General features: G+C 41.9%; 1 protein-coding gene across 2 annotated transcripts in view; it reads left to right on the forward strand.

The window, feature by feature from the left end:
* The window catches only part of CTIF (cap binding complex dependent translation initiation factor), a 221,801-nt gene that overhangs the window by 145,794 nt on the left and 61,818 nt on the right, over positions 1-14,189 (forward strand). For both annotated transcript variants that reach the window (XM_075840870.1, XM_075840878.1), the window contains exons 9-10: positions 3,364-3,820; positions 10,116-10,415. In XM_075840870.1, the coding sequence (XP_075696985.1) occupies positions 3,364-3,820; positions 10,116-10,415 (757 nt within the window). The remainder of the gene's footprint in view (positions 1-3,363; positions 3,821-10,115; positions 10,416-14,189) is intronic.

Consider the following 14,189-nt stretch of genomic DNA (forward strand, 5'->3'; position numbering starts at 1 on the left):
CGTGGTGGTTCTTTGGTGGAAAAATTCAAGTGGTGCAATAGCTTTTTTTTTTTTTTTTTTTTGAAAATCAAGTTAAAATTATCTTATAATATGACGTGATAATTGTAACTGGAAAAGAAGAAATGGAAATCTGTTACACCACTTGTAAAATTTATTGGAGAAGGTTTAAAATAAAGATACTGATAATATATATGGGTCTTGCCATAATAGTATAACTATATTTTTAGGCAAAATTACAGGCATGTCCCATCTAAACCACTACTTTTCTAAAGACCAGTGGCTGAAATTCTCTTTTAGAGACCACTACTGGGGAAATGGGGTATTACATGGTTACACGGAATCCTCCAAAACGGGAGCTAGGGTCTTCCCTCTGATATCCATATTCCCTAATAGGGCATAAATATAAAAGGGACAAAATAGTACAACTTCTAAGGACACGCACACTCACTATCACTATATTTTGTGTACAAATTTCTTAAATACTATATGAGCTTTTCAATCGTGTGTACTATCATACGATCATAGCATTTAAGCAACAGCTGAAATTTACGATGGAGACCTGATCGTGGAAACTCTGTGTTCCCCATGGAAAATGTTGGCATATATGCTTTTTCAACGACTGTCTCAATAAGGAAAGAGATGAAATTCTCAGGTCTGTGGCCATCTTCAGTGCCTGAAAGTTTCAAAGCTTCTTGTTCCAGGTCGGGTGCCATTATTATTATTATTATTATTATTATTATTATTATTATTATTATTATTGTTAAAATTATATAATATAAAATAATAGCGACCCCACTATTACATACATAGTATATTACATAGTTAGTACGGCTGAAAAAAGACACATGTCCATCAAGTTCAACCAAGGGAAGGGAAAAGGGAAGGAAAAATTTCTACACATAGGAGCTAATATTTTTTTGTTCTAGGAAATTATCTAACCCTTTTTTAAAGCCATCTACTGTCCCTGCTGCGACCAGCTCCTGCGGTGACTATTCCATAAATTCACCGTTCTCACTGTAAAGAAGGCTTGTCGCCTCTGCAGCTTGAACTTTTTTCCAGACGGAGGGAGTGCCCCCTTGTTTTTTGAGGGGGTTTTACAAGGAACAGGATTTCACCATATTTTTTGTATGTGCCATTAATATATTTATATAAGTTAATAATGTCCCCCCCCTTAGTCGTCTTTTTTCAAGGCTAAATAGGTTTAATTCTTTCAATCTTTCCTCATAACTTAAATTCTCCATGCCCCTAATTAGCTTCGTTGCTCTTCTTTGTATTTTTTCCAACTCCAGGGCATCCTTTCTATGAACTGGAGCCCAGAACTGAACTGCATATTCTAGATGAGGCCTCACTAATGCTTTGTAAAGTGGCAATATTACATCCCTGTCCCACGAGTCCATGCCTCTTTTAATACACGACAATATCCTGCTGGCCTTTGAAGCAGCTGATTGACACTGCATGCTGTTATTGAGTTTATGATTTACAAGTACACCCAGATCCTTCTCAACTAGTGAATCCGCCAGTGTAGCTCCCCCTAGGACATATGATGCATGCAGGTTTTTCGTACCCAGATGCATAACTTTACATTTATCTACATTAAACTTCATCTGCCAAGTGGACGCCCAAACACTTAGTTTGTTTAAATCTGCCTGTAATTCATGAATATCTTCCATAGTCTGAACTATATTACATAGCTTGGTGTCATCTGCAAAAATAGAAATAGTGCTATTAATCCCATCCTCTATATCATTAATAAATAAGTTGAATAATAGGGGTCCCAGCACTGAACCCTGGGATACACCACTTATAACCGGTGACCATTCAGAGTAGGAATCATTGACCACAACTCTCTGGATACGGTCCTTGAGCCAATTCTCAATCCAATTACAAACTATATTTTCTAAACCTATAGTCCTTAATTTACCCATTAGGCCAGGGTTTTTATTTTTACATTAAAAGAAAGCGATGTCCATTTATAAACCATTTTGAAAACTCCTCCTTTTACGATTGTTCATTTGTATATATTAATATTTAAAAGAAAATGATCGGCCATTTGTTTGTTTGATTTTGGTAAATATTTAAAGGGGTTGCACCAACAATAGAAATATATAAACTCAATATGCATTTTAAAGTAACGTTTAAAAAAAAAAAAAAAGTTTCTTCGCAGAAATATGTCTTTCTGTGTATCTCTATGTTTACACAGGGAGATGTGCTGCAGACAACGATAATATTTTCCGCTGTATGAAGGATGTGATCAGCCGATGAACTAGCGTTTGCCCGATAATTGGCTCGTGTAAAAGGGCCTTTACCTGATCTACGTCTGGCTGTCTGTAGTTGCCACCAGGAAGAGATCACTTGGGATGTATTTTTAATGCATGCGCTCTAACTAAATCTTTTAAGAATTTTAAGAAAGTTCCCCGTGTGGTGGCTGCAGAATATGTACACTTTTGCTAGTAATTATTTTTTTTTTTCCCTTAAAAAAAAAAAAAAACTATTTTGCACATGGTTCTTGATCTAAATATTCTAGCATTTTGGTTTCTACAGCTCCTATGCAGACCTTTGTTTCACCATGGTTTCTTCCGCTGTTCTTATAAGGGTATGTTCAAACGGGTCGGATTTACAGCAGCAAACCCAACCCAGATTCTGCAGGGAATTCCAGCAGAAAGTCTGCAGCAAATAGTGTTTGACTTTGGTGCAGATTTTTGGCCGGATTTGCTGCCCCTGCTCTCTAGACTGGACTCTGTTGATTCTGCCTCCTAGGATAACGTCTTGTTCCATGTGACGCTGCAGCGGTCACATGGAACAAAACGTCTTACTAGGAGGCCGGCACAACATCGGGGATCAGGGACACATATTTTTATGTGAAAAAAAAAGGCTGTATTTTTTTTTTTTTCTTCCAGTGGTGATTTTTGCTGTGGAAATGCAGCTATGTCACCGCAAAAAAAACAAACACACTTGCCATTTGTAACAGATTTTTACACCCCCAATTATCTCAATGGCGAAAATCTGCAATAAATAGGCAACCTGTAAAAAAAAAAAAAAATCCATTCATGCCGGGAAATTTACAGCTGCATGTTGATAAGATTTGATAAATCTGAACCACTTTTCTGCTTCTGTATTAATAATCTGCGGATCGCCCGCAAATCTGGATGGAAAAGTCACAGCAATTACGTTACGGGCGAACATAGCTTTGAGCTGTGTTCACACATCGCTGTCAAAACGAAAAAGTTTTGGTCAAACAATTTTCCATGATTACAGCAAAAAATTTAAATTTAACGAACATGTGAACCGAGCCTAAATCTCACCCAAATTGTCCGCAGCCAATGTCATCCATGTTGCATTAACTAGTTGTCGTCTTCTTTCTAGGAAACAACAGAAATCACAAGGAGGGAATAAGCCGCAACCACAAACACAACACAACGAGCACCAACCGGTTCCTGCCAAACACAACACCAGGGAGCACCAGAAACAGTACCAAGGATGCCAAACACCGCATTCCTCAGGCAAGCAGGGTCACCATGGCTATAGCCAAAACCGCCGATGGCACCACAACCAGAAGCACTCGCCAAGTGAAAAAGACCAGCAGAAACATGCCAAAGACACGGAGAGCCTGAAGATTGAGGACGCTTCTGTTTGCACAGTCCATATCCCCATAGAAAGTCCATGCAACACAGAGACAACCGAGAGACCAGCCCCGCAGACCGTCAGCAACGAATCCGAAGCTAAACGTAAGGACAGTATTCAGAGCAGGGATCGGGAGAAGCCTAAAATAAACCTTCTCCAATCTTCCAAAGACCGGCTGCGAAGACGGCTCAAAGAGAAGGTAAGAGCCTGCCATAAGAAATGCTGCCTGGGGTAATATTTGAGAAGTAAGGACATACTGCACTGGCATACAGTACATGACTAATGGATAAAGATCCAGGGCTCCACTTTCAACATAAATATGCCATATACATAAAAGTTTACCACATGTCTTCTACTCTAGTCAGAGCTGCATTCAGAATTCTGCTGGCTGCTTAGAATCAGTCAACATGGAGTTGATGGATAAATCCTCAAATGGTTTTTCCCATCATAGAAAGTGATGCCATATCGCTAGATCCTGAGATCGAAATGGGTCACAGCACTCCTGCCCCCCGGCGGCAGATTGCTGGATGTGCTGCTATGCAGGAAAAAACAGTGAAGTGACCACAAGTGCTTCAGGATCAGAAAGTGATTGCATGTCCTAGTGATGTGTCCTCCTGTGATAGGAATACCCCTTTAACAGTTTACTGCAATCCGGTTCATTATGTTGTATGATATACAGTGCATTGGTCCGGTATAAACACTACATCTCCCACAGACCAGCACGTGCAAAAAACAAAGGCATTTTGGTAATAAAGATATACTGAAAAATTCCTTTATTCCGGCATCCGTGTGGACTAATATGTACCGGATTATCAAATATTGTGGATTAGATGATCTAAAGGGAAAAAGCTACAAAAATAAAGTTTGTATAAAAATATTCTAGTTTAAAAGAACACTAAACCTAGAAGTGAATTCTAAGTGTAAACAAAAGAAAACCTTGTCAGTCTGCAGAATTTTCTGCAGCTTCGAAGGCCCTGTTCACGCAGAGTTTTTTTGCACACTTTGCTGCGTTTTTTTTGGTGTTTTTCGGCCTCGGGCAAAAAAAGTTTGCGAAAACCGCTTTCTTTGCCTCCCGTTGATGTCAATTGGAGATCAGAGACGGAAACGCCTGAAGAAAAGGCATGAGGTTTCTATCTCCCACGAGCGTTTTCGGTCGTTTTTTGACACCGTTTCTGACGCAGTTTCCGCGCCAAAAAAATGTGTGTACTAGGCTTAATAGACAGTCTTGAAGGATTCTTGCAGGGGACAGAGGTGTCAATTTGCTAATTTACGTCTGGGCTTTGTCTAGCAGGGCGGAGTTAAGTGTCTATAGTCTCCTATTGCAGACGTTGCAAGCACTAAGCGAGGGCTCTTGTTGAATCCAGTTGCCCTACAGCCAGAGACAGGTCTGATCTTAGGTTAGTGACGAGGGATGGGGGGAGAGTGCTTTGGCTTGTATGAACAGGGGTTGTCTTGAGACAACCCAATTTACATGAATCTCAATGTATTACAAAGATTTATACTCTTTTGTGATGGAGCGAATGCGATGCACGCACGTAAAAGCGTGCAGCGTATCCGCCCTGTGCGCCGTAGGGAATTCTGGGCGAGAAACCGCACCGTACTGAATTCTTTTACATAGGGAGCAGTTTTACAGTAGTTATATTCTTGTACATAGGAGCAGTATTGGGACATATTCACACGGGGCGGATACGCGTGGTGTTCTGGGCGAAAAGGCGCACCAAACTGTGGTGCCGTTTTTTGCCCGGAATGTCCGCTGCGGAAAACTGCTGCAGGCCTTCTAGCAGGCCTGCCTCCTGGGATGGCGTTTCATCCAATGTGACCTCCGCTACAGCATGTGATTGGCTGTAGCGGTCACATGGGATGAGACGTCATCCCAGGAGGCTGGCCTAGACGAAGAAACAGTCTTCTGGGTAAGCATAAGATTTATTATTTTCCTGTGTTGCGTTTTTTGTGGCAGAATCGTTGCGAACATGCCGCAAAACACGCAACAACTGCTATTTGTTGCGGGTTTTACCTCCCCATTGAATTCAATGGGGAAATCCCGCAACAGATAAGCATTGTTTACGCAAATACAATTGACACGCTGAAGAATAAAATTCCGCACCATGGGTCAATTTCTGAGCGTTTTCTCCGCTCAGTATTTACGCAGCTCGTGGATGAGATTTGTTTTATCTCATCCACTTTGCTGCTATTGTATTTGCTGCGGAGTTTCCGCAACAATTTCCGTTGCGAAAAAAATCTGCAGTATTTACGCAACGTGTGAACTGAGCCTAAAGGAACTCTCCAGAGAAATCTTCTACACTGTAAAAGTCTTAGTGCAGAGACTGAGAGGGCGGTGCATGACACACAGAATCCCTATATCAGGCACCGCCCCCTCAGGCTGTGCACCAAGCGTAGCACACTGTATACAGACTGTTTCTTTAAGTGAATATTCATTGCCACTAAGGGTATGTTCACACGACTTATTTTCAGCCATTTTTCGGGCCGTAAAAGTCCCGAAAAACTGCTGAACGCCACCAAACATCTGCTCATTGATTTCAATGGGAAAAACTGCCTTTCGTTCCCACGCGGCTTTTTTTTACGCGACCGTTTGTAAAAACGGCGCGTAATAAAACTACCCCGTAAAAAAGAAGTACTTGTCACTTCATGAGCCGTTTTTGGAGCAGTTTTTCATTGTCCCAATAGAAAAACAGCTCCATAAACGGTCGTAAAAACGCATCAATAAACGCTTGATGCATTTAAAAAAATGGCCGAAAATCAGGGGCTGTTTTCCCTTGAAAACCGCTCCGTATTTTACGGCCATTTTTTGTTTGCCGTGTGAACATACCCTAAGGCTGTCCGAAGATGATCACTGAGCCGAGACCCCCACTGATATCTAATATCTTAGTCCGATCAGAACAGCACGCATCTACTGTACCCATCATTGTGGTAATCTTGTTCTAATGTTTGGTGGGAGTATCCGCTCATGGACCCTGAGTGGAGGCATTGGATATTTCAGAAGATATTTAAATGGCTTTTCCAACCAAAGACCTTTATGGCATATCCAGCACTGAGGCCCCCACATGTGGGGAGAACGATGCCGGCTGTCTCATTCGGCATGTCTGCGGCTCTCTCCATTCCCGTCAACGGGAGTTACGGACACCGCTCAGCCAAGCTTACTTGAAGATTGGCTTCCAAATCTGATAGAAGTTGTTTTATATCCTTTTGTACAGAAGTAATTCTGGCCGAATAAGGCCCCTGCCCCGTGCCCTTCATTTTTAATAGTCCCCTACCCCCTGTGCTCTAGGTCTAGACTGAGCAGTCATTATAGACGGTATTACATTGACCGGTTAGATCTCAGGCTCTGTGTTTTCCTGATAGACCACGTACATGTATAGAAAACATCCTGTTATGTGACCGCCGTGACATTGATCAATGGTGTAAATATGGAGAGGAGAACAAAAACACTGATGTACATACATTAAATATAAAAATAAAAAAAATCAGCACACTTAAGCTGCTGCCACCAATATGCGGGAAATGTCTACAGGTTTCGCTCCATGTCATCTGAAAACAGACGAAACAAAACCAACAACAATGGGACAGTGAGAGCGACAGTCATTGACCTTGAATTTAAAATTGCTTTTCAATCTGATGTGCTGTCCAGCAGAGGGCAGCACTGGCTACACATGTGGGCCAATAAAAGTGAATATCCATCCCCAAATACCTTTTTTTCTAAATCGGTTCAAAATTCTGGTATTATTTATTTCCTAATATATCTTATAGGGATTGAAGTGGTTTTGTGATACAGAGCTCCAAATCACCTGCATAATCATATTCCAGCTGCCTGCAACCGCCATTAGAGGGAGCTTAAAAGTAACATGGGAATGCAGTAAGCCTCTAACTTCCCCTAGTATTGGCTGTAGGCAGACCACATGATATATTTTTAAGTGTAACTGTCGTTGCAATTTTTTCCCTCATAAATTAATAGTAGACGTTGTGATAAACTCTGTAATATATCTTATTACAGAAAATACCTCTTTCTCCACTTAGACTCCTCTCCTCCTCCTCCTCCTCCTCCTCCCCCAGCCTCCTGCACTGATCAATGATAAAAATCAGTTTTTAGTCAAATATAAGATGAAGACTGATTATTAACTCACTGAGAGATCAGGTTACAGCTTTTGCCCATAGAAGTCCATGGAGAAGGAAGGGGGGGAGAGAAGAAGAGCGCTGCTGGGTGGAGGCACTGAGCGAGAAATGCAGTAATGCTGCAGCTCCTAGTAAGTGTTCTATTTCACCCTAGTGGTGTATTTACAGCTACACTGCTCCTTCTGTATAATGCCCTCCATGCTGCTGCTTCTAGTAGATTTTTTTTCTGACTCATCCCAATACTGCATTATAGTCTCTCCCTCTGCAGCTGCTCCCCCTCCCCTCTACATAAGCTACTATGGGCAGCAGTTGTAACAATATCTCTTACCTCTAGAGAGAGAATAATTGTCCTGTAAAAAGATATATTACACAGTTTCTTATCGCCATGTGTACTATTGCTTTATGGGGAAAAAGGTAACAAAAGGTTACCCTCTAAATCTATATTTATGCAGGGGATGTGGAGCTCTGTATCAGAAAAACATTCCAATTTCTTTAAAGATATATACTAAGAAATTGATCAGCACAGAGTTATGGACCTAAAAATAACATGGCACTAATAGGTGGCGACTCAATTTAATTGAATGTTGCTGACAGAACTTTGTGTTATGCCTAGTTCAAGATGTGCGGAGATTCCACAGTGAATTTTGATGGGAAGTTTTAACCCATTTTTTGCAGAATTTATATCAGACCACTTAAAATGTACCATCAGTTCATCGGAGGTGTGATTTATGTTTCGTTGTTACTCTCGTCATTTGCCAGGCTGCCAGCAACATCTGTATTTTTTAATCTTATTTTCGCTCTTCTGAAAAGTCGCCAACCATTATCTATAATCCAATTTAGGAGCAGAGAAAGCTGCACATTAAGGTGCCAGATGCGCTCCCTAAAACTATTAGAGGTTTTAATTTTTTAGCCCTTGTTTTAATAAGCGCTCTTGTTTATTCAAGCTAATTGTATTGGGCAAAAGGCATGGCAAGGACAAAATGGACATTGATGTTACTTGACCTGGGTATGTAAACTTTCTAGCTTTTTTTTTTTTTTAATGAAATGTACACTATATGGTCAAAAGTATTGGGACACACCGCTTAATCATTGAATTTAGGCGTTTCATTCAGTCCCATCACCACAGGTGTAGAAATCCAGCACTAGCCATACAGTGGTCTTTACAAACATTTGTGATCGAATGGGTCGTTGTAAAGAGATCACTGAATTCCAGCGTGGTCCTGTAATAGGACCTCAACTGTAATAACAAGTTTGTTCATGAAATTCCTTCCCTCCTAGATATTCCACCATCAACTGTGAGTGATATTATTACAAAGTGGAAATGTTTAGTAATCACAGCCACGTAGTGCAGACCACGTAAAGTTACAGAGCAAGAGCGCCGAGTGCTGAGGTGCATAGTTCATAAAAGTTGCCAACACTGCTGACTCTAACTGCAAAGTTCTAAACCTCCTCTGGTATTAATATTAGCACAAAAACTGTGCCCAGGAGTTTCATGGCATGGGTTTCCATGACCGGGCAGCTGCATGTATTATATCGCAATGCCAAGCATCGGATGGAGTGGTGTAAAGCCGCCGCCACTGGACTCTGGAGCAGTGGAAATGTGTTCTGTGGAGTGATGAATCTCGCTTCTCTATCTGCCAGTCTGATGGACGAGTCTGGGTTTGGTGAGTGCCAGGAGAACGTTACCTGCCTGACTGCATTGTGCCAACTATAAAGTTTGGTAGAGGAGGGGTAATGCTATGGTGTTGTTTTTCAGGTATTGGTCTAGGCCTCTTAGTTCCAGTGAAGGGAAATCTTAATGCTCCGCACACAGGACATTTTGGACAATTGTAGCTTCCAACTTTGTGGGAACAGTTTGGGGTTCCGTCCTTTTCTGTTCCTCATGACTGTGCCCCAGTGCAACAAGGAGTTGGACCTTTTGTTATGTTGGACAGTTTCCTTCAAGACTGCTCTAGAACTTGCAGAAAATGTAGCAGATTGACAAGTCCATTCCCCCCTCCTCATACTTTTTATACCTAAGATGAATCTCTGCCGTTTATCATCATGTAGTTTTTAGGTCCAAAATTCTGTGCTGATATAATTTCTATATATATGTATTTATTGTTTTTAGCGGTCAGAGTGGTGGTTTTCTGATACAGAGCTCCAAATCCTCTGTGTTGGTTTTGGCTGCCAGCAGCTGCCACTAGGGGGAGCTTACTGCATACTGTGTTCTTATTATCTTTAATGTATAATATCATACAAAAAATTGCTTTTGGCCGAACAAGCAGACTGTTATTTTGTATTTGGCCGGCTTTGTTGTCCCTTTTTAATAATTTTATCGAATGTCTTGAAATTGTTACTCATTTATTTTATTTGATCACCGGTAGGAAGAATACGCAGTGGAGTCCACGAATCCTCAAAGGACCAAAATGGACAAACTTATAGAAATATTAAACAGTATGCGAAACAACAGCAGTGACGTGGACTTCAAGCTCACTACGTTCATGGAGGAAGCCCAGAACTCTGCCAACTCTGAGGAGATGTTAGGGGAGATTGTAAAGACTATTTATCAGAAAGCCGTGACGGACAGAAGCTTTGCGCACACCGCCGCTAAACTCTGCGACAAAATGGCTCTGTTCATGGTAGAAGGAACCAATTTCCGGAGTTTCCTGCTTAACATGCTGCAGGTAAGTCTTCAAATGTGTTTTATAAGAAGAGAGGAGATTAAAGGAGAGGTGACATCCATCAGCTTAGTATAATAACAAATTCAACTCTGCTATGTTTGTAATTCTGTTACGGCTCCGGGCAGCATGTACTATAATATTTAAGACTTTCCCCTCAAAAATGAAGACTTACCAGGAAGATGCTGTTGAGGGCTTATATATTGACCAGAAGTTCACTGGTGACAACAACCGTAGAGAGCCATTACAGTTCCCTATAAGGTTCTCATCTATGAAAGGTCATCCTAAAATGGATCATCCGAACACCCCCACACCCTACCCACCGCCCTCCTGATCATTATATTACAGGACGCAAGCAGACAAAATGCCACTGTTCACAAAAGCACCCAAGAAAATTCATGGTACTGTTTGTAGTTTATGGGTGATTTAGCAGATGGAGGAGGCTGATCTCTACTACAGCCAACTCCTACGCGATTTACTTTTACCGCTGGGGTGAGCGGAGTGTGTGGGATTGAAAAACAGGAAAGGAGGTAGGGAAACTTGCTGCAAATTGAAGTGGATGCATTGCTCCTCTTTGAAGCAGTCCGAAAACCTTTCGAAAGACGCCACCCTACCAGCTTAGCTGAGCTTCTGGTATGCGGGGGCAACTGGAGTAAGCTCTCTGCAGGCACTGAAGAAGTAAGGAGTGCTGGGAGCTTTGTAGCCTGCAGAATTTTAAATACAGCTCTGGAGCGTAATACAGCCTGTAACTCCGGATCGGTACAAGATGGGTAATGTATTTACAAAGTGACCTTTTTTATGTAGAATGTACAGATTATTCTACATGTAAACTAAAATTGTGATCAGAGGCAAATATACACTAAGATCGGAGCAGCTGTGACACGGCAGAAAACTGCACCGTTCGGCGCCGATTTCAAATGCTTTGTTAATGTCCGTTAGAGGGCGGATAATAAGTAGTTATAAAATTTTCCAGTATACAAGATCTCTGCTTGCTGTTTTTTATTAGCAATCTTCATTGTTTACTTCCAGGGAGTACAATCTGTCCTCGTCATGTGCTGATCACACAGGTGCATGGTTAGGCCCATGCACACGACCGTATTTTTCATCCATCCGTAAATACGGATCCGTAGTCCGTAAATCATCCGTATAAATGGAAGGATCTCCGTAAATATGGTCCGTAATGCATCTGTATTTACGGATCCACAAAAAAAACGGAGGAATCTAGGGTCTATAGACATCCGTAGCCGTCCGTAATTACAAAAGCGCCCATAGTCTTCTATGGGGAGTCCGTGCTGTAATTACGGACAAAAAAAGGACCTGTTCTATCATTTCTATGGCACAGACACTCATCCGTAAAAATACGGAAAGGTGTACATATCTCATAGGTGTTCATAGCCCATAGAAATAAATGCGTCCGTAAAATTACGGATGAAAAACACGGTCGTGTTCATGGGGCCCTTATGCCCCATGCACACGGCTGTGCCCGTAATCGCGGTTGCCGATGGCCGCCAGCATTTTTGGACCATGCTCCCATACAAAGTATGGGAACACAGCCTGTAAAACACGAAAAAATGGGCATGCTCCATAATTCCCGGCACCGTTCTATGGCACGGACACCCATCCGTAGCCATACGGAAAGGTGTCCGCGGTCAATAGAACAGAATGGGGTCCGAATTTACGGTCGTGTGCATGGGGCCTTAGTTACAGTATGCGTATCAGAGCTGTGTCTTGTAACGAACTGAGCACCTCCTGTCTATCTCATGTCAGGGCTGATTTTCATCTCCCATAAAGGTTTCTATTGAATGACCGCAAGCAGAGATCTTGAAAACTTTGAGGAATTGATATAAAGTGTATATTGTAAAATTGTATAAATTGTATTCATTATACACAGAATAACATTTATTTGCTGAAACTCAAATGCCCCTTTTTAAATGTCCATATATTCTGCAGGGGTGGGCTATCTGTTTTAGGGAGTGGGTCCTGATGGATGGGCCCTTTTCCGTATATATTACCTCCAAATGCTTTATTAGGTAGGTTTAAAGGGAGCCTGTCGACAGAATGCTCCAGCCTGTTTTTATAATTTCAAGTGCTGGAAGGTCCCGGGCAAATGTCATTTCACATTGTGCAGCGAACAAATAAAGAAATCACGTACACATCGCACTTGACCTATTACTGACAATCACAAAAGGGATTGAACACTGGAGGGAAGACAACAAAGTCATTTCAATGTAAATAGCAGCCGTTCATCTCGCTAAACAAGTCCACAATTCAGTCATAAATAATGCTCTCCGCCGACAGATGCGCTCTAAAGCTTTCAGCACTTTTTTTTTCTATTTCAATGCTAAGCCGAGTGTTGGCTTCTACATCAATCGTTTCTAGGTCTGCAGCCCACGCACACGCGTGGGAGGAATACGTGGTGACGGTTGTCTGCTGGGGAGTTATGATAAAATGTGTCACATGACAAGGCTCGTTGTCATTCAGGGTGAACGTGTGTAGGCTGACAGATCGCTGCCACATTTAGACAAGTGCCCGTAGTGTCACATTTATATCAAAAGCTAAAATGGTAGCATTAGTCATATCGGGGTCCAGAGGCGAAGACGTACGTGATTGCAGTCATGTCAATATCTGTCGCTGTTGCTTTCAAAGGGGTTGTCCACTTTCAAAAACCTTGTTTCATACCCCCTATTAGTGAATTCTGAGTTATTAGAGGGGGGGTCTTTTGTTCAGGATCCTCCTCTTTGCCAGAGTGGAGAGCGGTTACAAAGAGCGTCTCTCGCTATGGACGACCTGTCCTATCCTGCATTACACACGAAACACATTGATATTTATAGGCACTGTGTAATGCTTAATTTCTCCTGAAGTGGCACTGCAGGGAAATTGAACAATTACAGACAGATTCCCCACAGATTACAGCCGATCACTGGGGTTCCCAGCAGAGGGATACTTTTTGATCAACCTATTGTCAAGAGACCCTTCTAAAGGGGGTTTTACACTGGCAGATTATCGTGCAGACAAGCGTTCGTAGAACGCTCGTTACCGATAGTTTCCTTATGTAAACAGGGGAACGATCAGCAGATGAACGAGCAAACACTCGATCATCTGCTGGTCGTTTCTTTTCAAGATAGTAAAATATTATCGTTGTCTGTAGCACATTTACCTGTGTAAACAGGGAGACACACTGCCAACATGATGATAATGGATGGGGACGAGCCATTGGAGTAATAACCGTTCGTCCCCAGCCATAGCTCCGATTGACCCGACCAAACGAGCGCCGATCAACAATGTCTCGTTGATCGGTGCTCGCTGCACCGGCCGAATATCAGCCGGTGTAAAAGACTCTTAACAGGTGGAGATTGTTCAAAGTGGGGAATCCCTTTAGCTAGAGAATCGGGGCAGACAAAATGTATAGGGTAAGTGTATTCTTGTCTACTTGTTTGGGGATTATCCAATCTTGTGTAAAGCTTAATCATTGTATAATGAAACGTTCCATCATTTTCTGATATACTTTGTATTTCAGTTCCTTACCATTTTCAAAATCTCTGCTTATGGTCGGTGAATGCGAACTTTGTTCTGAAAACCTATCCTGATCGTGTCCAATTGACACAGGTGCATGGCTTGTTACAAGAGAGTTCGCTGATGCACTGAAACGAGTCCTGCACCAGTGTCCGCGCAGCCTCTGAATCTGAAAAATAACATCTCGCTTTGCTGTTGGTATTACCCGTAGAATTTATAGGGTTTTTTTTTCGCAACTTAAAACAATAATGACCTTTACTTAGGATA

The sequence above is a fragment of the Rhinoderma darwinii genome, chromosome 1, assembly GCF_050947455.1.
Source record: "Rhinoderma darwinii isolate aRhiDar2 chromosome 1, aRhiDar2.hap1, whole genome shotgun sequence".
Lineage (NCBI taxonomy): Eukaryota > Metazoa > Chordata > Amphibia > Anura > Rhinodermatidae > Rhinoderma > Rhinoderma darwinii.